Source organism: Rhinopithecus bieti, unplaced genomic scaffold (genome assembly GCF_001698545.2).
Source record: "Rhinopithecus bieti isolate Rb0 unplaced genomic scaffold, ASM169854v2 scaffold_32740, whole genome shotgun sequence".
Lineage (NCBI taxonomy): Eukaryota > Metazoa > Chordata > Mammalia > Primates > Cercopithecidae > Rhinopithecus > Rhinopithecus bieti.
This window is the reverse complement of record NW_016814617.1, coordinates 136188-160601: the sequence shown is the minus strand read 5'-3', so window position 1 is coordinate 160601 and position 24414 is coordinate 136188. Positions and strand designations below refer to the sequence as shown.

Genomic DNA, 24414 nt, shown 5'->3' with positions numbered 1-24414 from the left:
TCAGTTTCTCAGAGAGTTCTCTGATTCCTGAAAGAATAAGAACTTCTGCTTGGGATTTGAATCTTGGATGAGTAATAAGAAAAGCAATAGCTGACATTTGCTGGGCTCCTGCTACACACTAGGCATTAAGAGCTTTACATGCATTTTATTTCATTACGCCTCCAAACTCTGTAAGGAATGTGTTATGATTATCTTTCTTTTACTGATTAGGAAATGACGGCACAGAGAAGTTAGCACAATTAACCTGGAATGATGCAGCTTGCTGGAGCTGGGACTTGAACAGAGATAATCTCATTCTAGAACTTGGGAGCTCTTAGACAGTCCTTAGTAGGACATGCATACCAAGCCAGATGGTTCTAAGCAACTCGATGTATCTGGCTTTAAAGTTCCTTTGCCTTCTTCATTTTACCGCCTGAGTTCTAATACAGGGTTCTGTTGGCCCTGAATTTGTACTGTGCGTTACCCTTCATGTTTCCATATTGGGATGGGTGAGAGGAGGAAGATGCTTTTTGGGAGTCAGATCTGTTTAATTTTGAGCAAGTGTCTTAGTTTTTTGTCTTAGTTGTCTTTAATGTTAAGTCCTAGAACTCAGAACCGTGGCTCTCAACGCACAGTTACTGTGAGCATAAAGTAAGGTGATAATATATGTGAAAGAACTTTGGGAGCCATGAGCTCTGTGGGATTATGTGTTAGGATGGTGACATCTCTTGTGCTTTCCTGGGGAGAGTAGGTAGCCTCAGACCTCAGAAGGACAGCACCCACTTGGTCCAAAGGGTATGAGACCTAGGACTGTTTGTCTAAGCTGTCTGTGGTCAAAAGTACATTCTGGACTGAAGAGATGGTGATGTAACTGGGCTGTGTGTGTATTGAAAAGTCCCTCTTTGCTCTTTCCTCATTTCAGGTTTGTCCTTTGAGTCAAGTTAAATATTTATTGAGCATTTCTGAGTACAAAAGTAGTGTATTGGAGAGTTGGGAGGGATTACAGAAGTAAAGCCCTTGTAGAGTGTGTGGTCTTGTTGAAGATCAAGAACAAAATGTGTGTATGTGAAGAGAGATGTATGGTAAGTTCAAGTGGAGCCCACACTTGGGTGCTGGCTGGGGGGTTTCAGGAGAGAGTTTGGGACCTCAGAGCTGGGAGAATGGGGCAGAGCAGCTCAGGTTGAGGAATTTGGGCAATATGGATGGGTTGATGGTGCAGAGCTGAAGATGGACACACTGAGCAGGCTGGGGGTTCTAACAACAAGATATGGGAGGATCAGGAGCCACCGAGAGACTGGCACCAGCATGACGAAGATTGGTCTTTTAGTATGATGTTCAGGATGGGTCAAAAAGGAAGCTAGATGCCAGATCAGGTCATGAATCATCTCTGAGCACTTTGTTTCTGCAGTTCAAATGAAAATTAAATATGTTATTGACAGCAGTTCTTGAACACTCACTGGGCTGGAATGGGCAGATCACACACCTCGTTTTACCTGTTGGACTTGTCACGTGGGGTTTGTATCAGGATAGTGGGAAGGTCACATGTTATTTCTCCTTTTTTTAGTTCCAAATATATAGCCATCTCTTGACCATATTGCACACTGAAGTGTTCAATACACACTTATTTTTTCTTTGACATGTGTGGTTGGCGAAAGCCAGCTTCTGTTATAAGTCTAGTTTTAGGCAATAATTTCCATTTCCTCAAGCACTAGTCTTTTCACTTGAGTTACTAATATCTTCCTCCTTTCTTTTCTGGGGTGCCCTGTTGTAGGAGTGCTAATTATTAATATTTTAACTATAAGGTAGCAGGTGTGAGGAGGCTATGTTATCCACAAATGGAGTAATTAATTCTTAAATAGTAGAAAATAGGCCCTGTAAGTTAGAAAAACCTTTTTATATATTTATAAATAGCAGCAACCATGTTCTTTCACTGAACTTTTTCTGCTTCTCCCGTCAGCATACCAGGAGGTGGATTGGGATTGCCCAGGTCCTGTGTGGTGTCTGTTCTGGGCTTAGGTTCTTAAGAGAGAGACTCATTGGCTACAGCAGGGGGAATGGACAGAGAATAGAAAGTGTTCTTAGGTATTGTACTTCAAAGGGAGCCTGGATCGTGACCCACAGAGAGGCAGGTGTCTTTATGCCTTCCAAAATTGACTTGAACCATTTCTAGGGGAAGCATGTCTGTAGGAAGTCAGGGGTGGGGTTGAGGACCTCCAGCTTTATACTTTCCACTCTCTTTATTGTTTAGATGTTTTCGCCATGACCTTTTATAATAATGAAAAAAAATTAATTACGGTACTAATTCAGTACATACAGTTGGAAAACAATAGATTTGGAAGTCCTAGTTTATTACTACAGTTCCACAAATACTTGCCAGCTTTATAACTGATTTTTTCTGTCCTGGAGTTCAAGCAGAATGACATCCTTAACTCCAGGCTGCAGGTACTCTGTACGTGTGTCACCTCAGATGGCGAACCGGATTGTGGATTCTGCAAGGAGCATCCTCAACAAGTTCATACCTGATATCTATATTTACACAGATCACATGAAAGGAGTCAACTCTGGGAAGTAAGTATCTGTGTTTTTGAAGTCTGTTTCTGCAGCTTTTTCACATGCCTGTTCTAGTTGAAGTTAAAACTGCCAGCTCTGAGGTTGCGCAGCCAGAGGAAGAACAATTTCAGAATTAATTTCCTTCTGACTTCTTGCTGTTGTCACCAACAGGCATTTCTTGAGTGCCTGTCACATGGAAAGCATCCCAGTGACTAGAGCTGGAAGCTGAGGGTCTCGTTCCTAGCCTTGGGGAGTTAAAACCTTTATCTATTAATACACAATGCTTTAAGCTTTAAATTCCATCTTCACTCTGTTTCAACAAAAAAATTAAAGCGAACAGGTTCTTCCACCCTGAGTAAGTAACAGTATAGGGTTAAAATCTTTTGTTATCTAAGTGTAAGTCGACATCTCTCTTCATCAGTGGAAACGACATATTTACATCCAGAGAAAGTTGCTATTGCAGATTTGAATTTGGTTTAGTGAAAACCTTTGCTTTGCTAAAAAATAAAATTTTAAAATTAGAAAACATCCTAAATATGGAAAATAAGTTCTTAAAAAATGATGCTCTATGTAATGAAGATGGCTGTTTTAGGCATTGCTTTAACTAGGAAGTTAGAGAAGCAATTAAAGCCACTTTCTTGAATTAGGAAAATGTTAAACCTACAGAAAATATCAAAGAATAGTACAGTGAATACTGAGATATACTACTGCTGCCTATAGTTAACAGTAAATATTTTGCCAAATTTGCTTTACTTGTTTGTGGGTTTTGTTTGTTTTTGTTTTTTACTGAATCATTTCAGTGTGAATGATGGCATAATTTCACTTCAAATCTGAGGCTTACAGGTTGTGTCTCCTAAAAATAAGAATATTAGAGTCTGGGGTTAACTGTTGTAGGTTAAGAAGTCAACTTCTTCTTGGCCGGGCGCAGTGGCTCAAGCCTGTAATCTCAGCACTTTGGGAGGCTGAGACGGGCAGATCACAAGGTCAGGAGATCGAGACCATCTTGGCTAACACGGTGAAACCCCGTCTCTACTAAAATACAAAACTAGCCGGGCGAGGTGGCGGGCGCCTGTAGTCCCAGCTACTTGGGAGGCTGAGAGGCAGGAGAATGGCATAAACCCGGGAGGCGGAGCTTGCAGTGAGCTGAGATCCGGCCACTGCACTCCAATCTGGGCGACAGAGCGAGACCCCCCCTCAAAAAAAAAAAAAAAAAGAAGTCAACTTCTTCTTAAGTGATACCACAGCTGATCCTTTTCCACAGCTGTTTCACCTGTGGTTTCTTTTAATTTCAGCAAAAAGAGGAAAAGAGAGTAAAGGAGGGGGGTGAGCATTTTATACAATCTTTGACCTTTATAAGGCCTAATGGAAAGATGACAGTGGTTTTAGAAATACAGTGGAGGCTCATAGTCCAAAGCAACAAAGCTGGTGGCGTCAGACGCTGGGATTGGGAAAGGATTTGTGGGCAAAGCTGGCCTTTCTGGCTTGGAAAAGTCAATGATGTTCCTAAACCTTTGGTTTATGTTCTAGTAACAACAGTATTTTCCTCATTTATACATTGAGGATGATGCCTATGTTTTGAGATTATTGTAAAGATCACATATATAAGCCATTACTACCTTCCTTGCCACATAGTAGGTCCTACAGAAGTGGTAGCTCCTGATGCTGTTCTTTCCTTTACTCTCCCTTGTTGGCCACAGGTCTGGATTTATGTGTCAGCTATTTTCTGGAGAAAAGGGGTTTTCTTGGGATGGGGGAGGACAGATAGCAGCAGAAGCTGTCTTAAGTGGCTTCATCTCGATGGTCCCTTCTCTGCTTTGCTTCTCGCTTTATCAGAAAGTGTCCTGGAATGAAGCAGAGCAGGCCTGACGGCCATCCTGCCACCAGCTTATAGTGTGGCTTTTTGTAATACCACTGATTCAGCTGACCCTAGAGTGTGGTCAAGTCCATACTTACTAATGATGAGTAGAAGCCTTACACGTAGATCAAGACACGGACATGATGTAGACTGTGGGTCATCAACTCCAAGCCCCATTTTAAAAATTACATGTAAAACCAATGTGGGATTTAAATTTGTGTTTGTTTTTTTTTTTTAATCTCCAGTTACAGATGACTAATAGTGCTCTTCCTTCTCTGTTATTAAAATAATAAAGTCATGGATGGGTATTTCTCTCTTCTGATTCAGTGAAGTATCCAGTAAGTCAGGCTTGTTCAGATGTAAGAGTTTCTGTTGTGGCCATGGCCTAGAACCTTAGCGGACATCAGTTCTTGGTGGCCTGTGTCAGCGCTTTGGCCAGAATGCACATCAGTCCAGTGTGGTCCCATTTTAACTCTCACAGTAATTATTTTTTTTCTTAATTGGGTCCTTTACCAAGGAAAGCTGTGGAGGGTGGCCTTTGCAAACTACACCAGTGCAGATCTCTCATGAGGTCACCTGATGACCAGCAGCTTGGTCAGCCTAACTTGAAACAGGCCTGATAACACATATTTCCCACAAGTTGGGAAGAAAAGTTAGAGTAATTTACATAGAACCTAGTGTATGTTCTTTGTCTTTTCTGAAGTTACTTAAATTGTGTTAAATGGAATAATCCTGATTAAATATAAAGTTTATTGTAATGACAAATGCACCTCAGAAAACTCACACAGATGGAAGTTCTTGGGAAATGCAGGTAAATGGGGTAAAGCAGCAGTGGCAGCTTGTCTTCTTGCTTTCTCTCCCCTTCATCTTCTCCTCTTCACTTTTGCCTGCCACTGCCTGCAGCCACTGCCGGATACCGTCTTGCTCCTGCTGGTCAAGTGACTCAAAGGCAGCTTGGGGTTATGCTAAAATTTTCTAGGTGTTCCATGATGATAGGTGGATAGCACTGTGTTAGATTGTTAAGCATAACTCAGAGTGCCTCCCAGAACCTTTGATGAAATGGATAACTCACTGCACCCCCTTCCCTTGGCAGGTGTTGTTAACCTTCACCTGCATAGACAAGCAATTTTTTTTTAAGAATCTAAGGACTGACTAATATAGTTCTTCCATATGTAGTGAGCTCATATAGTGCATTTGAAGCATCATTAATTTTATACATAGTTTTACTGAAACAAGTATTTTGACTAGTCTCCTGCCGGACACATAGGAAGTATTGTGTGAACGTGTGTTGAGTTGTGTTAAAGGGGGCAGGTCTGTGTTGTGTTTGCATATGGATTGTACTGCTGGGAAGGCCGCCACACCTTTCCTGATGATGTGTCTGCTTAACAGGCATTGGGAAAGTAGAACTGAGCTGTCAAATCTTAAAAGTTTGTGGAGAGATGCTTGTTTTTGGACTGATTTTCTTTTCTGGTCAGCTAGTAAACTAGTAGCAACTCTATGAGGTTAATGCAGCCAGAAAGAAGCCTTTGAACACAGTGCCATCCAAAAAAAATGTTTGTCTTCTTTTTCTGTTTGCCAGTGAGTGGAAACCTCACTTGGTTAACCCTACTCAGTGTTTGTGCCTTTGTATCTCCAGGTCTCCGGGCTTTGGGTTGTCACTGGTTGCTGAGACCACCAGTGGCACCTTCCTCAGTGCCGAACTGGCCTCCAACCCCCAGGGCCAGGGAGCAGCAGTACTTCCAGAGGACCTTGGCAGGAACTGTGCCCGGCTGCTGCTGGAGGAAATCTATAGGGTATGTCCACAGCTTCCTCTGATAGAGGAGTGACCAGGAAGCAGTTCGTTTTCTCATTCTCATCCCTTGGCAGATTTCATCCTCTTCCAAGGGCTAAAGCCAAGGAGGTAACTTGTTCCTATGCATTAAGCAGTTCAGCATTAACTAGTTCAATTGATTAGTTGAACTAGTCAGTGAGTAGAGATCTAGCCCCACTGGATTGAGACATAGGGCAGGTAAGTTTTAACAGTGAGCCAAGGAAAGAACTGGAACAGTCTAAAGGAAAGGAAAGGTTAAAAAAATGAAGCAGGTAAGGTAAGGTGGTGACTGACACACCACCCTAACCAAAGAGAGTACCATCCCAGCACCCCCCGATTGCTGCCATGTAGGAAGGTGGACTCATTCTTTTTTTTTTTTTTTTTTTTTTGAGACGGAGTCTCGCTCTGTCGCCCAGGCTGGAGTGCAGTGGCTGGATCTCAGCTCACTGCAAGCTCCGCCTCCCGGGTTCACGCCATTCTCCTGCCTCAGCCTCCCGAGTAGCTGGGACTACAGGCGCCTGCCAGGTCGCCCGGCTAGTTTTTTGTATTTTTAGTAGAGACGGGGTTTCACCATGTTAGCCAGGATGGTCTTGATCTCCTGACCTCGTGATCCGCCCGTCTCGGCCTCCCAAAGTGCTGGGATTACAGGCTTGAGCCACCGCGCCCGGCCGGTGGACTCATTCTTTTTAGATCTTTCAAGAGAAGCTAGAAATCTGGATTTGTATGTGAAAGTTGATACATATATAAAACAATGGCAACAGGCTAAATTTTGCAGTGCATTGTAGAGCACAGAATCTCAGTTAACAGATAAGTATCAAAAAAAAGAAAAAGAAAAAAATTTTTTTAAAAAAAGCACAGAATAACTAGGGAAGGCAGGCCTGTGGCACAGCATGGCAGAAGCTTTGGAAAACCTGAGAACATGGAACAGAGAAGGGGTGAACTGATGTTGAAGACAGACTCAACCGGTTGTCATTTTGCTTCTGCAACTGCTGGTGGGACACAGCTCAGACCAATCTGGCTTCTCAGTTGCCACAGTCTTTCTCTGTTGATCCTTTCACGCAGCGGGCACATATGCATGCACCCACTTTTACCGTTTCCTCAAAATAGGTGATGTGATGTAAAGTAAGAGAGAAATTAGGAGGAAAGATGATGGCAGAAAGAGTAAGATACAGTTGCCTAAAAAATATATTCCCCGAGATCCCCTATACTTGGTTAGAAGAGGGTCACAAATCTGGGTCCAAGATTTCTGTTAGTCTGCACTGTCTTTTGCCTTGTTCCCATATCAGGAAGGTGAAACCTTTTCTCTGACACGCAGAGTCTAGGAAAAGAGATCCTGGACTGTCAGAAAGGCTCTGAGGGGTGGTCATTTCTTTGCTCTGTGTTAGGTCCCAGATTCTTGAACTGAGCATCAGCAGGAACTGTACTCTAGGTGATTTGCTGTTGTATGGTGTATAATGTTTGTAAATCATCTTCTTCCCCTAAGGAGCTGAAGAGACTTCTGTCTTTGTATTGTTCTGTGTATTTCTTCTCAGTTGTCAGGCATCTCTCTGGTCTCCAAGTAAGTTTTCCCATTTAAGGTAGCAAAAATCACATCTGAGCCAAGTGAAATAAAATCAGTAAAACAGGTAAAATGTCAGTTTAGTTTTTCTTTTAATTCTTCCTTTTGCCACTGGTTCAGTTGGATTAATCAGGGTGGTAGGGTAAAGCCTGAATATTCATAGGTATTGATCCTCAGACTGGCCTCACGGTGGAAAACAGCTTATATTTTTAGTCTACTCCCTTGATCCAAGTCAGTGTTCTTGAAAATGTCTCGTTGGTTCAAGATGGAACATGTGAGAATGAGCTGTTTCAGACTTAATTAAAATTTCCAGGTCCTAAATGGCTCTATTTAATGACCATCTAATTAAAAATGGAAGACAGTGGGCCTATAGTTGTATTTTCAGGAAAGTAGCTCCAGCCCCTCTACTCGGCATTCACCTGGGAAATAGTGGAAGAAGGAGATGAAATCTTCCTGAAGGAGGAGGTATTATTTGACCAGTCTTGCGCAGTCACGATCTGGCCTCAGATTTTTTCATGCTTAATCAGTTTAATTTTTTTATACCAAAATTTAATAATTTTGTGAAAGATGGGTAGTAACTAAAAGTTTGGGGTAGATGATCAAGAGGTTGCCCTGCCAGTTACTTAATTTATGAGGTTTGTGGTCTACTTATTTGTAGTGGGGGTGGGAAACAGTGTGTGTGATGTGTCTCCCTGGGTCCCTTGTTGTGCAGGATTTCTTTTCCTGGTCCTGTAGTGTCTGGCAGTGGCTGGTCCTGTAGTGGCCCTCTCTCTAACTGTGGGGACACTTCCATCTCTTTCTAATAGACCTTAGGAGAATTAGAAGCATCACATTATACAATAGTCCAGTGGGAGCCATGGGCATAGCTAGAGTGTGAGGTTTATATCCTTACAAGTAGCAGGTTATAAGCCTCAGGGTGAAAGCACAGCCTACTAGTCGACAAGAGGAAAAACATACAGTTTAAATTAGGTTCTTTAATATTTTCTTTTCTTCCTCTTTGCTTTTTTTTTTTTTTTTTTGAGACAGAGTCTCACTCTGTTTCCCAGGCTGGAGTGCAGTGACGCAATCTTGGCTCACTGCAGCCTTTGCCTCCCAGGTTCAAGTGATCCTCCTGCCTCAGCCTCCCGTGTAGCTGGAGGCATACGCCACCACGCCTGGCTAATTTTGTATATTTAGTAGAGACAGGGTTTCTCCATGTTGGTCAGGCTGGTCTTGAACTCCTGACCTCAGGTGTTCCACCCGCCTCGGCCTCCCAAAGTGCTGGGATTACAGGCGTGAGGCACCGTGCCTGGCAATTTTTTGTTTTCTTTAGTTGAGATCTACTTTCGGTCTTCCATTGTGCCTGGACCAAGTTTCATTTTCTTTTAGTTATTCAGAAAACTTCCTTTGTGTGTCTATGATCTTTCATTATTAAAAGGATGGAAATACTTCACGTTTTTCTGATTAATTTTCTGTAGAGTTGTGATGTGACATGGATTGAATGAGTGGTAAAAAATCCATACCTTTTGAAGGCACAGTTTATCAAGTTTGAAGCCTCTGATCTAATCCCTCCTATTCCATTTATGCCTCATCGGTTACCAAGCCTTCTTGATTCTGTCCCAGGCTTTCTGGAACTGCCTTTTTGTTCCTCTGCTCTAATCACTGCCTGCCTCCCTGCTCCACCCCACAACTGGATTATGGCTACTGGCTCTCTGCACTTCCAGCGGAGAAGTTCTTTCCAAATCCTGACATCCTTTTCAGCCTAAATCTTCCCCTAAAATCCTGATCTGATCTCTTCGCTCATGTGCACAGAGACCTTCACTGGCTTCTCACTTTCCTGGAACAAAGTCAGAATTCTCGACCCATTTCAGAAAGCACTGCTTTAGTTGGGCTACCCACCTTTTCTATGCTGTATGTGCTTCTCCACAGGCAGCAGTGGTGCCATCTAGGCTGGTCGCCTGGCCGCCTTGCTGGCCCTGGCATTTTGTTTTTCCCCATCATTCTGTTCTCCTTCCTCCCCAAACCCTGCTCATCCCTCCAGGGCTGTCTCAAGTAGTCCTGACTCCTAAAGCCCCCCCTCTGGTATCTGGCAGGTGACACCTGCCTACCCACCCTGGCATAGGTAGGGTGATAGCTCCTACCACTTCCTCCATGATGTCCTGTACAGGGACCTTAGCATATCTCTTGCATTAAAATACTGGTCCAGTGAATGGTGAAATAACAACAGTGATAGGAAGCAGAGACTGAAGAGAACACTTTAATTTTAGGCTGTCTTATGAAAGGGAGCAAGATCTGTAAAACAGTTTCGTTGGTTGTCGTATTTTCCATGGGTCAGGTTTTTCTTTTTGGGTAGAAAAGGAAAATGAACTGTCCTTGTCCTGGAATTTGCTGTGTGATATAAATGTTGTTCCCTGTCCTTTATTAACTTAGGTAGTTTAGGGACGTGCAATAGATTTTCATAAAGGCTAGCAGTTAGATCAATCCTTATTTCCTTCACCATTATTAGGGCTACTAAATGATTTCTGACAGCCAGAGATGCACCTGAAAATGGATTTATTTCCTACCTTACATGCCTTAAAAAGGAGGCAGGGGCAGTTGTACCCACATGAACAGCACTGCTGGCCACCTATCCTGTTCAGTCTAGCCTTGGATAGTAACATGCCTTGGTCAGAGACTGGATTTCTAATTGTGACCTGTGCAAAATATGTAGAAATTCAAGGTCATCCTTCTTTCACTATGTACAATATGTTTTAAATAAAGTTATTCCTGAAAGAATGATCAGAACACATGTTTGTATACTTACGTATGCATCTAGTGGAAGCAAAACAGCTAAAATGACTGAGAAAAAACAAAATTAGAAAGGCAACCTAAGCAGTTGTAACTCAGGAGAAAGTGTTTGAAGAGAAGTCTGTTCTGCTTGTTAATTTGGGAGAAAGGGAAGGAAAAGGGGATGGAAGGCATAATTTTATACATAAGTAATAAGAATGAAGGGATCTGACCTTAATGATTCTTCAGTTTTAAGGAACTCAGGAAGAGATAAAGGAGAGAAGTTCATAGAGCATGGCAAGCAGTTTCCTGAACGTATTTGAATAAGTGTAAAAGTAAGGCCGTGAAAAGGCCGTTTCATGTCAGATAGACTGTTGTTCTGTGACAGATTAAATAAATATGAGCGTCATCCACCTAACCCTTGGAATTAACTCTACATCTTCTAGAACTGATTAAGCTTTTTTTTTTTTTCATATACTCAATAAAGATGATGTCTTCCTGCTGCTGCTTTAATTACAAAAGGAAAGTTTCATTTTTTTTTTTTACTAGATTCACTTAAGAAGATTTGAATCTGATAGTCTCAACTATTACAGTTGCTCTAATTGTTAGTTTAACCCTCTACAGTCAGTTGATGTAAGGATTACTCTTATAAGACCTGTATTCTGTTTTATTGTTGCTTGAACTTTGGATTTTGATATTATGAGTGTATGTTTCTGTATTTTTTTTCTCCTCTCTTTTGTTGGCTTTCCATTTTCTGGTTTGTACAATTATTAATTTGTGTTTACAGGGTGGATGTGTAGATTCAACCAACCAAAGTCTGGCGCTACTACTCATGACCCTTGGACAGCAGGATGTTTCCAAAGTCCTGCTAGGCCCTCTGTCTCCCTACACGTAAGTTATTCTTTTTCAACCTCGTTATTCTGTCCAGTTTAATTTTCTCATTGCCCGAAATGACAAAGGTGTTGTGCTGCACAGAGCCTGCACTATGAACACCTGCTTGTATTTATCCTCAAATCAGCCAGCAGTTATCACTCTTAATCTGGTGTTTATTTTTACATACAAGGATTTTTGCCTTTCTTTCCTTCCTCAGTGCCATGGAACTAAAGTTGCATGATCTCTATTGGGCAGTTACTTTGTTCGTGCTTTAGGTTTTGTTTTCAGGTTAGAGGTAAACTCCTGGTTTGGTGTAGCTTGGATTTTATTACTAGTTTTTTTAAAAATCATTATTTTCCTTAGCTGTCTAACTTACTGTGGGAAAACAGGCTTTTTGTCTAAGATGATGGGGTATGAGCTCACTGGAAAAGATGACGAAAGACAGAGTTAGTATTAATGCTACTGGACTAGTAGGGAATTGTAGAAGTGAGTTTGGACCATTGAATGTTAGCAGAAGTTGACTGCTGTGGTATGAAAGCAAGCACTCTGCAAAAAGAATAGGGTGTCAGAAGACTTGAATTATAAATGACACCGTGAAAGAAGCATTTCCTGTTGATAGTAAATGAGGTTGCGAAAAACAGCCTATTTGAATACTGACATTTTGTGTGTGTGTGTGTGTGTGTGTGTGTGTGTTCACGTGCTTGTATACTTAGAGATCATCATATGGGCCATCTGAGGGTGGTGAGCTGGGTGGCGGGTAATATTCAGGTAGATATGAGACTGAACTGTCCTTTTTCGGTTATCATGGTACCGATGCTGTATATCTGAAAGGTACAGTACTGTGATAACTGAAGAATGGTGGTGCCATCACATTGAGAAAGGGGTGAGGACTGCGGTGGAGCTATGCAGCCTTGGGCTGTGGCTTTGGGGACATGAAAACCAGGAGCTTGAAATAAATTCTTTTGGAGGTTTTTTTTTTCCAGAATTGGTGGTAGGAGGGTTTTTTTGGAACAGAAAAATGGAAGAGAATACATTCTGTTAGCAGAGAGGGAAGACTGGTAAGCAGGAAACTCATGAGGACCACATTATCTCCTGATAGCTTGTGTAAAAGTATTTTGCAGGACAGGATACCTAAAATTGAGTAATCCTAAATGGCATGGTAACATCAGTAGTAAACATTGTTAAATAGACTTGGTAGTTAAGTACTTGGAGAGGAGATGAAGACTGGGAGAACGGCACCCTAGGTACAGAGACTTGCTTCCTGTAGAGAGCTCACTGGAGGCGGCTGCCAACTATGTGACCACCATGGCCCCGCCAGCTTTATAGCTGGGCTCATAGCTGCCGTTTCCCAGCCCTTGCTTCAGGCCTGGAGAAGTCCTGCTTGCACACACGGTATGGGGTGTGGGGTGTTGTCTTGAGTGTGTGTGGTCCTGGAGCATGGGGTTTGGCAGAACATTCTGTGAAAATGGAATATATATATATATTTTTTTTCTTGACACTTTTTTTCTTTTGCTTTTGGAAATTTTTCAATTTGACCCCAGGACCTGTATAATCTTTTCAAGCTTTGCAGAGATGCTCGAGATGTGACTGGACATTTTTAAAAGTTCCTGTGTCCTCTTCAACACATCTTCTCACCAAACATTAATTGTAGTGTCTTTTCTTCAGAAAACTTGCCTAAAATGACTTCCTCTCGTGGGAAGACAAAGTGTCCTGCTCTTAATGGAGCTTTAAAGGAGTAGCACAAATTGTAAGATGATGTATCTTGAGGCTGGGGCTTGGAGACATTCTGCTGCTTCCCAGAGCTTTGTGCAGAGGGGTCTGCTGGGGTGGGAAAGGGAAGCCTCCTTTCTTTTTGATAAACTAGCATAAGGACGGTTAAGGGAGTCTATTTTCAAGAAAGCTGGATCTGTTTAGTACTCTTTCTGCCCCTAATCACTGTGGACAGCTCCAGCAGCACAGAGAGATGAAGGGCAAAGGCAGGACACAGCAGGCAAAGTTAACATTGTATTTGTGAATACAGTTGAGGATAAAAAAGGGATGAAATCCATGGTGAGGACCATCATAGTGGGGGAACAGTTTATTCTAGATGGATTCAAGAGCTTTGGAGACCAAACTAACACATTTATTTTTATGTGCAGTTAAAGTCATAGAAACCTGTTTTGTGAAACCTCAGATTTCTAAAGAAAACCAGAAGCAAGACCTTCCTTGGTTAAAAAAAAAAGCATTTCTTCAAGCAGTTTGGACCTGTTTTCATTTGTATAAAATAGATTTTAAATGGCTATTGAAAGAGCATTGGGATTGCTGTTGGTGGTTTTCTGTGCTACTTGAGAAAGTAAGTCTGTATGTGTGAAACTTTTTTTTTTTTTTTGAGGCAGAGCTTTGCTCTGTTGCCCAGGTTGGAGTGCAGTGGTGCGGTCTCCGCTCACTGCAAGCTCCGCCTCCTGGGTTCACACCATTCTCCTGCCTCAGCCTCCTGAGTAGCTGGGACTACAGGCGCCCACCACCACGCCTGGCTAATTTTTTGTATTTTTAGTAGAGATGGAGTTTCACCGTGTTAGCCAGGATGGTCTCGATCTCCTGACCTTGTGACCCACCTGCCTCGGCCTCTCAAAGTGCTGGGATTACAGGCGTGAGCCACTGCGTCCAGCCAATGTGAAACTCTTTTAGAAAGGCCCAAGAGATTTTTTTTTCAGTAGAATAAAATATTATTTTATAATCTCTGATATATGAAGATTCTATTTCTGTTAAATTTGAGTTTTAGGTGGCTTACAGTTAGTGACAGTGGTTGCACCCTCCATTCAACAAGCTTAATTTTATAGTTTAGGGAGGGAGGATTTATACTTTTGGATTAACAGCAAGAAAAATAGCAAAAATTAAGATGCATCTTAATTAGCACTTTCAGAAATTGTTTGTGGAATGAGACTGCAGTTACAGAGCTCTCTGCATTCTACCAGTGCACAGGCCTTGGAGTCCAGCCTATTTGGACTTAAGGCTCTGCCACTTGCCACCAGGAGACCATGGAAATGGTATTTAGCATCTTGGAGACTTGGTGTCATTTGTAGATAAGGTGCATGGTCCTGAAGTCCTGGACTTGTGGAAATGGAATGAAGCTTAGATGAAGTCAGATGCTTATGCTCCTGGCAATGTGCCTGAGGAGCTGTCAGCGCTGGGTGCTGTGGTTTCTGCCTGGACACCCCTTCACCCTGCTGCAGTCCAGTCCCTTGGTCAGGTCACTTTTTTTTTATTTTTTAAACTGCTCCTTGAGGAGCAGGACTACCCCATAGGCAGTGTGGCCAGAGTAGCCCAGTCAGGTCACTTTGAACCCCAGGAGGCCTGGTAAACTTGCTTTGGGTGATTTTAGGGTTTAAGTCATCTGTGAGTGGTCTGCCCAGCTACCTATAAATCTATATCCATTAATTTTAAATTATGGATTAAAAATTTTTAATTTCTAGTTATTATTTTTATGACTGACTTTCCCTAGTCACATTACTGAGCAAACTACACACATCTTATTGATCCTAAGAATTCTCTAAGGTAGATGTTTATTTAAAAAGCACCATGTTTACTGTGTGCAAGATGTTGTTTTAAGTGCTCACACATATTAGCCTATTTGGTTTTCATCATAACTTTATAAGGGCAAAAAAGGCAAGTACTATCATGTGTGCCATCTTACAGGTGATGGGATTGAGACACAGAGAGGTCAAGTTACATGCCCAAGTTACATGCCCACAGAGAGGTCAAGTTACATGCCAAGTTACATCACACAGACAGTAAGTGGGGTTCAGACCTGGACAGTCTCTTCCAGTCACTGCTTCCCTTACCCACTGTGCTTTTATGTAACAGCTGGGATTCCATCCATATCGCTGGACTCAAAGCACCTTGCCTGAGGCAGGATGCCATGCTACATCTTTTCAGCAAAGTCCTTGTTTCAAATTCTGCTGTGAAATGATCTCTTTCTATCTTTAGTTGGAAATCTAAAATAAACCATGACTTTTTTTTTTCTGACTTTAATTAATGACCTTTTTCCACGACTGTGGAAGTGCTAAGGAGTTAGAAGACACTGTCCTTGTTAAACACAAACTGACTGGGGCTTCCTGGCCCACTCAGTCTAAAGCACAGCCCTCTGAAGAACCAGTGAGGAAACCAATGGGGAAACTGGGAACTGCCAGCCAAGCCTGCCACTCCTTGGGATCAGTGGCCTCACTGCATTCCATGAGCTTGCACAGTACCACTGTGTCTTAGGTTTGTGAAGCGTTTAAATACTGTAAAGCCCCGTCACCTGATGTTTGAGCCCCAGAACATATTTGGTGTATGGTAAAAGCAAGTGATAAGCTTCCTTCTCAGATAAAAAAGAGGTCAATGACCTGCTCATGGTGAGATCCTGTCTGAACTGGGCCTGGGACCCCATCTCCTGACAGTGCAGCTAGCCTGGTTCTCTGTTTCCTGCTGCTCTAGTAACAATGTAGTAACTTCATTTTTGGAGCAGAGGTCAGCTGGTCTTTGGAAAAGCCACTATTTCGCAGAACAAGCATCAGTAGTATATTTAAAAGCTGCCATGTAATAACTATAGGGACTCCATCCAGCAGATCCTTTTCTTATCTCCAGATCTTTCCCCTCAACTTCCAGAGCATCTCCTTACACCTGAGATGTAGGTACCCTCAGCTCTGTCTCATATCCAGTGGCATAGAAACCAGGTGGCTTGATGGAGCAGGACGCAGGACCCTCTGTTGTGGTTTGTGCCTGTGGGAGCTGCCAGAGATTACCCCATGATTGCCCTCACCCCATTCTCTCACATGCTTCAAAAGAGGGGTCTGGTGGGAGGGGCCCTCACCCCATTCTCTCACATGCTTCAAAAGAGGGGTCTGGTGGGAGGGGCTGTGTTTAAGGGTGGGATCTGGCAGCCTGTCAAATCCTGGTCACTTGGGATTCAATGGACCCATGACCATGAGCCTCATGGCCTTTCCTGTTGACCAGCAGTGGCAGTGGGAACAACTCACCTTTTGAAAATATATAGGAAGCCCGGGCACGGTGGCTCACACCTGTAATCCCAGCACTTTGGGAGGCCAAGGCGGGTAGATCATGAGGTTAGGAGTTCAAGACCAGCCTAGCCAACATGGTGAAACCCTGTCTCTACTAAAAATATAAAATTAGCTGGGCGTGGTGGTGCATGCCTGTAATCCCAGCTACTTGGGAGGCTGAGGCAGGAGAATCGCTTAAACCTAGGAGGCGGAGGTTGCAGTGAGCTGAGATCGCACCATTGCAACCCAGCCTGGGCGACAGAGCAAGACTCCGTCTCAAAACAAAATAAAAAATAAAAATAAAATAAAATACATAGGAAAAGTTATCTCTGTGCTCCAGAATTCTCTGAAACCTAATTGTCAAATAGACGAGAGGCTTTCGTAGAAAAGTCAGTTGCTTTTTGTTTTCTGAAAATCATTTTGTCCTGGGGGGGAAGGAAAAGCCTCACTGCAGATAATCACATGTCAGGTGTTAAAATCCTGTACACAGGAGTTGCATAGAGCCCCTACTGCCCAGAATGGTTCTTCTGAAAAGCTACTATTTGCGCTGTGTGGGTGGTTGCTCATTGAGGGGCAGAGCTGCTCTCGGTGAGCGGTGGGTCTCTCTTTGCCCTGGCTGTGTGGCTCTGTGGTTCTATCTAGGAAGTGTGAATCTCCAGTATAGTGCTGTGGAAGAGAGGGGCAGGGAAATGTGAACTCCAGAGGCGGTGCCTCAGTGCAGCTGCAGCTGTGGAGAGCTGTTGGTCTGTGGAGAAGGATGTGGATCAGCACTGGACGAGACTTTGTTAGTGCATGTAGATACAGGGCGAGCTTACTCTTCATTTGCTTTTCATTTTCTTAAGGAGGTTGTTTGCTGGGATTTAATATTGTCTGTGGTGATTTTTCAGGTTCTGAGCATTTTGCTCTTCAGTATCCCAGCTACCAGAGACATAGGGAGAATGGGGCTAGAGGTAGGGGAAAGATTCTGAAATGTACCTTAATCCGGTCTCTTACACAGTCTTCCTTGGACAGGCTGAGGGGTTGGCAGAACATTATGTAAAAAGTGGAACTAACTTTGCTTTTTCTAACTGTTCCAAAGGCTACAAATACCCCAAACTTGCAAATACACAAGTCTGCACACTTGAGCCTGTGTTCCTCCCATCCTTCTCCAAGAGATCAGAAGCAAGCTGAGGCCCCGTAGAAATTCTGCCAGCTGGGGAGGGTGTCTGGTTTTTCAAGCACAGTTGAGTGATTCAGAGTGAAGTAGGCTGGGTGAGATCCTGGGAGCAGAGCATGCCCCAGGCCTGTATTAGTTTGAGGCAGCAGCAAAGGAGAGACCAATTTGTTTTCTCCTTCAGATGCAGATGAGTGGGTGAGATGGCTGGCTTTTTCCGGGTTGCCGCCAGCTGGAAGCTTTGCCCACAGATGTGGACTGTTTATCTATGGTTTGATGTGTTTTCTTTTTTCCGTAGGACAGGATGGGGGAGATGGTGGGATGGATAGAAAGCAACAACGACAACAAAAGTTTAATTGGTTAGTAAGACAGGAAAGCCAGCAGGGAAAGCTGACTTCCCTTAATTGCCAAGAATGTTGAAAGTTGTTTCCCAAAATTACCCCAACTCCTAAATTCTATCCTGTGCCTCTTTACTGAGAACCTTATACAGTGCCTTGTTTGAATAACAGGTTCAGTGATGGAGAAGAGCGTTGTCCTTGAGGTGCTTAAATAATTTAATGAGGGGGAAGGGGACAGTTTTACATAAGCATTTAATTAGACACCATGAGCAGAGAATGCTATGGAAACCTGGAGGGGTGGGAAAGATCGTTTGGGGTGGGCTTTATGGGCTAGCAAAGGCTTCATAGAAAAGTTAACAAATGTGATGTTATTTTAAAGGTCGAGATAAACTTGCACATTCCTAGGTGGAAGGAAAGCAAGGAATTGGGAGATTTCTTCTGCGAGCATCCAGCACTGACCAGAACTCCTGCTCTCTGGGGTTGTTAATGTTTCATCTCTTAGCCCCTGATGCACTGGTCACTTCAGTCACAGGGTCAGGAATTGTTCAGGCCCCCTTTTCTCCATATAGCTGTTTCCTTCCTTTGACTAGATCAGTGCTCTTAGCACAGAGGGATGGGGATGGGAGGGAAATTCATCAATTCAGGCTTTATATGTAGTTTGGTATACACCGAGTAGGGGTGAGAACCAGGATCAGTTGTTTTATAACATGGCAAATATGTATTGATTTCTTTACTTTAAAAAGCTTTATTGGGATACAATTCACATACGACACAATTTACTCATTTTTAAGTACACAGTTTAAAGACTTGTGTAACCACAGCCACAATCTAATTTTAGAACATTTTTACTACCTCCAGAAAGAAACCCTGTGCCGACTCACAGTCTCTCCCATTCTTCCCCCTCTCCCCAGCCCCAGGCAACCACAAATCTCCTTTCTGCCTCTGATAGATTTGCCTGTTGCGGCTTTTTCATATTCTGTAGCTAGAATCATACACTATGTGGTCCTTTGTGACTGGATTCTTTCACTTAGCATGATGTTTTCAGGGTTCATCAATGTAGCATGTATCAGTACTTCATTCCTTTTTTATGACAGAAAAAAAAAATCTTCCATTGAATGGATGTACCACGCTTTATGCATTCATCAGTTGATAGACATTTGGGTTGCTTCTGCGTTTTGACTCTTGTGAATAATGCCATTATGAACATTTGTATGCAAGTTTTTGTGTGGGTGTATGTTTTCATTTCTCTTGTATATATTCCTAAGAGTAGAATTACCGTATCCTATGGTAACTCCCTGGTTAACATTTTGAGGAACTGCCAGATTGTTTTCCACAGTGGCTGTACCATTTTACATTCCTGCCAGGAGTGTATGAGGGTGCTGGTGGTTCTGCCTTCTCACCCACACTTTTGTTATTGTATGTCTTTTTTATTATGGCCATCCTATTGGATATGAAGTGATATTTCATAGTGGTTTTGATTTTCATTTGCCTAATAACCAATGATGTTGAGCATCTTTTCATGTGCTTATTGGATATTTGTGAGGAAATGTCCATTTAGCTCTCTCATCTTTTTCTTTTTTTTCTTTCTTTTCTTTTTTTTTTTTTTTTTAGTGAGTCTCACTCTGTTGCCCAGGCAGGAGTGCAGTGGTGCAGTCATAGCTCGAGTAGCTAGGACTACAGGCTCCTGCCATCATGCCTGGCTAATTTTAAAACAATTTCTTGTAGAGATGGGGGTCGTAATAGACTGGTCTTGAATTCCAGGCCCCAAGCGATTTGCATGCCTTGGCCTCCCAAAGTGTTGGGATTACAGGTATGAGGTGCCACGCCTGTACTCTTCCATCGTTTAATTAGGTTATTTGTCTTTTTATTATTGAGTTGTTTATATAGTCGAGATGCCTGACTTTTATCAGAAATATGACTTGCAGATCTTTTCTCCAATCCTGTAGGTTGTCTTTTTATTTTCTTGATGGTGCATTTGATGCGCAAAGTATTTTAATTTTGATGAAGTCCAATTTATTTATTTTGTCTCTTATTGCCATCCTTTTGGTGTTGTATTTAAGAAATGGTTAAGAAACTGTTGCCTAGCCCAAGGTAACGAATACTCCTGTATTTTTTTTTTTTTCGAACTTTATAGTTTTAGCTCTTATAGCTACGACTTTGATCTCTTTTGGGTTAAGTTTTCTGTGTGATGTGAGGAAGGGGCCCAACTTCATTCTTTCACCTGTGGATATCCCGTTGTTCCAGCATCTTTGTTGAAATGAGTATGCTTTCCTCATTGAGGAAATTAACCATAACTGTGTGATTTATTTGTTGACTCTCTTTTCCATTGATCTATGTGTTTAGCATCAGTGTTTTTAAAACTCCTTAGATGATTCCACGTGCAGTTGAGATTGAGAGCCATCTGGCCAGAGTGGGGAGTTTGGCTGGTTTGACTGGGAGACAGTACAGTGCGAGGTTTTTGTAATACTTCACTATAGGTGTGCAAACCATTGTTCTTCACTAAGCCAGTGTTCCCTAACCTTGCCCAGTGAGAATTGCCAGGGATTCTTGTTAACAAGAATTGGTCTCTATGAACCGGGGAGCACGGGGTCTGGTGGAGGGTAGGAAGGAATCAGCTTTGTGTGTGGCCTATGATTCTGGGTTCTTCCATATGGATATGGACACTTCATACCAGTTGCAAATTCACCAGAACCTTCAGGAACCTGTGTATTTAATGAACTGTTCAGGTGTGTCTTATGATCAGGCTAGTTAAGGTGATGCTGGGTCTGCCAGGCAAGACAATTAGAAGCCTGTGTACCTGCACTGCGGTTCATCCACAGAATTGCTCTTCCCAAGGTACTCTTGGAGTGATGCCGTCACCCTGTGATGATGCCATTGTCCTTGTCGTGTTTACTGTGCACACTTCCCCGGCCACCTTATTTAATATTGCCTTCTGCCAAATTTGTACAAATACTGTCGTACCCACAGTTCTTCCCCATCTGTGTTGTTTGTTTTGTTTACATTACATAGCTTTTTTTTTTTTTTTTTTTTGAGACGGAGTCTCGCTCTGTCGCCCAGGCTGGAGTGCAGTGGCCGGATCCCAGCTCACTGCAAGCTCCGCCTCCCAGGTTTACGCCATTCTCCTGCCTCAGCCTCCCAAGTAGCTGGGACTACAGGCGCCCGCCACCTCGCCCGGCTAGTTTTTTGCATTTTTTTAGTAGAGACGGGGTTTCACTGTGTTAGCCAGGATGGTCTCGATCTCCTGACCTTGTGATCCACCCGTCTCGGCCTCCCAAAGTGCTGGGATTACAGGCTTGAGCCACCGCGCCCGGCCTTACATAGCACTTTTCAGGAATAATTAATTTATTTATCTTGTCTCTACACCACTAGATTGAAATCCTCATGAGGGAAGGATTTTTATTTTTAATTTTTTTCATTTGAGTGCAATATTCCAAGCACCAAGAACAGTGCCTAGCATACAGTACGCACTTGATAAATATTAAGTAAATGCAAAGGTATTATTAGAGAATGAAGGGAGAGACTTGTCTATTTCAGCATCAGTAGTCATTGTGCTTGTTTTGTATGTCATGGTGCTGTGAATCATGGAAACAGGTGTTTCTGTCTTTGTACAGGCCACTCAAAAATCATTGCCTAAGCCAGGTATGGTGGCACACCTGTAGTCCCAGGTACTCAGGAGGCTGAGGTGGAGGATTGCTTGAGTCCAGGAGTTTGAGGCCAGCTTGGGCACATCGTGAGACCTCGTCTCTTTTAAAAAAAAAAAAAAAAAAAAGTCTTCACCATATTTATGTCCATTTTCTGCTAGGTCTGAACTAAATGACTTATGTGTCATGTGCTAACTTCTAACCTTTCCCCCCTCCCCGGTTTAATTTATCTTGCTATATTGTGTGTGTCTCTGCAGACTATCTCAATCTTCTTTGGAAACTGGCTGGCTGAAAAGAAGTATTATTTAATCAGATTTGATGAGAAGTTCTTAACTTCAGCTCTCTAGGTCTGGCAATTTAAAATGTTGGATTCTAGATGGTAGAGGATAATTTTTTTTAATGAATTGCCTTTTATTTATTTATTTATTTCCTTTTAGGATAGAATTTTGCGGCATTTGAAGAGCTTTTTCCAGATTATGTTTAAAATTGAAACCAAGCCATGTGGTGAAGAACTCAAGGGCGGAGATAAAGTGCTGATGACCTGTGTTGGCATTGGTTTCTCCAACCTTAGCAAGACCCTCAAGTGATAACCATCACAAGATAAGGCCCCAATGCCTCCAGACAAAGCAGACGCTGCCACGGACACCAATGGGACCAAGTCCAAATGGATTAATCCAGGACAGGATAGCCACGTGCTTAATTTTCTGTGAAGAAATATCAATATACAAATAAAAGACATCTCTGTAGCATGTGGTTTCCAGCTGTTTCTCCAGTGGCTCTGCCATTGCCCAGGAGGCCCAGTCACCATGAGAGCTCCCTTGCCTTGCCTGGAGGAAGAATGTGCCTTCAGGCCACAGTCATGCTGCTAGAACAGTCTCATAGTTGCAGTTCTGCTGTGCTTCCTCAGCCTACTATTGTAGGCTTCCTTGGCCCTCTGTCATATGGCTGTTTTCCAAACCTGTGGAGTCTGTTACTGTTCTTTCTGCAAGGACTTACCTCCTTGAGCCTCGGTTTTTGTTGTAGGGATTAAATGAGATAATATGGGTGGCAGCTCTTCATGAGCCCTGCAGTGCTATGCAAATGTCAGAAACTGGTATATTAGACTATTTATCTTTTGTCTTCTGAATAGATTGCTGTCATGGACATAGACACTGATCTTCATCTGGTTCATTGGATGTATATATGAGGGATGGGTGACTACAGGGGTCCAAGTAAAGTTATTGGGATGTTTTTTATATTCCAGGTGTGCTATACATTCCTGTTTTATTTTCACAATAGCTCTGTGATGTAAATGCTATCTCCATGAGAAAATTCTTAAAGGGTGTTTCGTTCCTTTGAAATGTATAATGTAAAGACATTAAATCTCCTCATTTAAGGATCTAAGTGTAATAGAGTCAGGGATTTTACCCTTGCAAGCTAATAAGTTAGATTATTACTTTTTCGTTGATGCTCCCAGAAGACATGAGGACCCTGGGTCAGAGATAAAGAACTTTATTACTTCTTATTACTCAGCATAGCGTGAGCTTCATGTTTACATTGGTTTCCCCTGCTCCCCAGGTCTCACAGTGGACATGGAGGGGCCCAGGTAGATGCTATGCATGTTACAAGTTTGCATCATAGCCAAAGAACTTGTATGCTTGGGGACTGCACCTCTTCATGGCAAGTCTGTTGTTTCACATGCAGACATTACTTCATCCCTTAAGACTACCTCCTGCAAACACAGTTTTGAGAAAGAACCCAGGTAAAAGCCTGCCCAACAAGAATATGCAGGAATACCCAGGATCCATGGCAGATTTCCCCTGCCAACTAATAGAGTCTACATTTGATATGTGCATAGGCTTGAAGTTTGTAGAAGGGGAAATATGTACTTCTTTCTACTAGACTTCCAAATGGTGTCCTTCCCTGGGGGCAAACTTTGCCTCATCACTCCCTCACAGTACCTTTTCTTTTAAGTGAAAAGGGGCCTCATCACTCCCTCACAGTACCTTTTCTTTTAAGTGAAAAGGGGCTAGAGAAAGACTGTGCTTTGATGTCTAGGGGTGTGGGAGGATGTGGAGGTAGAGAGTTAACCTTAAGGAAGGCCAGGACATTCTGGACTATGACATTGTACTGAGAGCTTTACATACTGTATTGGTTATGTGCTCTTGGTATATAACAAGTGCTCACAAACTTAGTAGCTTAAAACAATACCTCTTTATCATTTCACAGTTCTGAAGGTCAGATATCCAGGCAGGCTTGGTTGGATTCTCTGCTTAGAGTCTCATAAGGCTGATATCAGGGTGTCTGTCACCTGGGCTGGGCTCAGCTCTCATCTGAAGGCTCTAGGAAAGAATGTGCTTCCGTTCAGGTTGTTGGCAGAATTCAGGGTTGTAGGACTGAAGTCACCTGTTTTCTTCCGATTTTTCTTGCTGGCTGTGAGCTGTGGACAACTCTCAGCATATAGACAGGCACTGCCTGTATTTCTGTTCACTTGGTCTCCCCTACCTTCAAGCTGGCAATGGTGCATGGAATCCTGGTACTTTGAATTCACCTTCCTTTTGTGATACCACCTAGAGAAAACATTGCTTAAAAATGACTCATAGCACAATAGTCCTACCTGGATTATCTCCCTATCTTAAGGTCAACTGACAACAGCAATACTAGATTTGTGTTTAAAAAAACCAGGGGCTGGGAATAGTGGATTACCATCCCAGAATTTTGCCTACCACACATACTGCAGTCCTACCTAGTGCCGCTGACGTTTGAACTCACATCTTCCGATATAGAGCTCAAATCCTGAACTAAGGGGCCACATTGCTTTTGGAATACCATATACCTGCTGTTCCTTGTACAAGCTCTGGAAATGGTGCTGTTGGTCAATGTAGGGTGGCACACAGAGGCCAGGCAAATTACTA

The 24414-nt window shown here is 42.7% G+C and overlaps 1 protein-coding gene across 3 annotated transcripts in view; it reads left to right on the top strand.

The window, feature by feature from the left end:
* Positions 1-22909, top strand: part of RCL1 (RNA terminal phosphate cyclase like 1) — a 69483-nt gene extending 46574 nt beyond the window's left edge. The window contains exons 6-10 of one of the 3 annotated variants that reach the window (XM_017851486.1): positions 2422-2547; positions 6021-6177; positions 11285-11388; positions 21778-21867; positions 21958-22898. In XM_017851486.1, coding sequence (XP_017706975.1) covers positions 2422-2547; positions 6021-6177; positions 11285-11388; positions 21778-21829 — 439 coding nt within the window. In that variant the 3' untranslated portion in view covers positions 21830-21867; positions 21958-22898. Of the gene's footprint in view, positions 1-2421; positions 2548-6020; positions 6178-11284; positions 11389-13765; positions 13772-21777; positions 21868-21957 lie in introns of all 3 variants that reach the window. The other 2 variants (XM_017851488.1, XM_017851487.1) reach the window with 2 other exon arrangements.
* The last annotated feature ends 1505 nt before the right edge of the window (positions 22910-24414 follow it).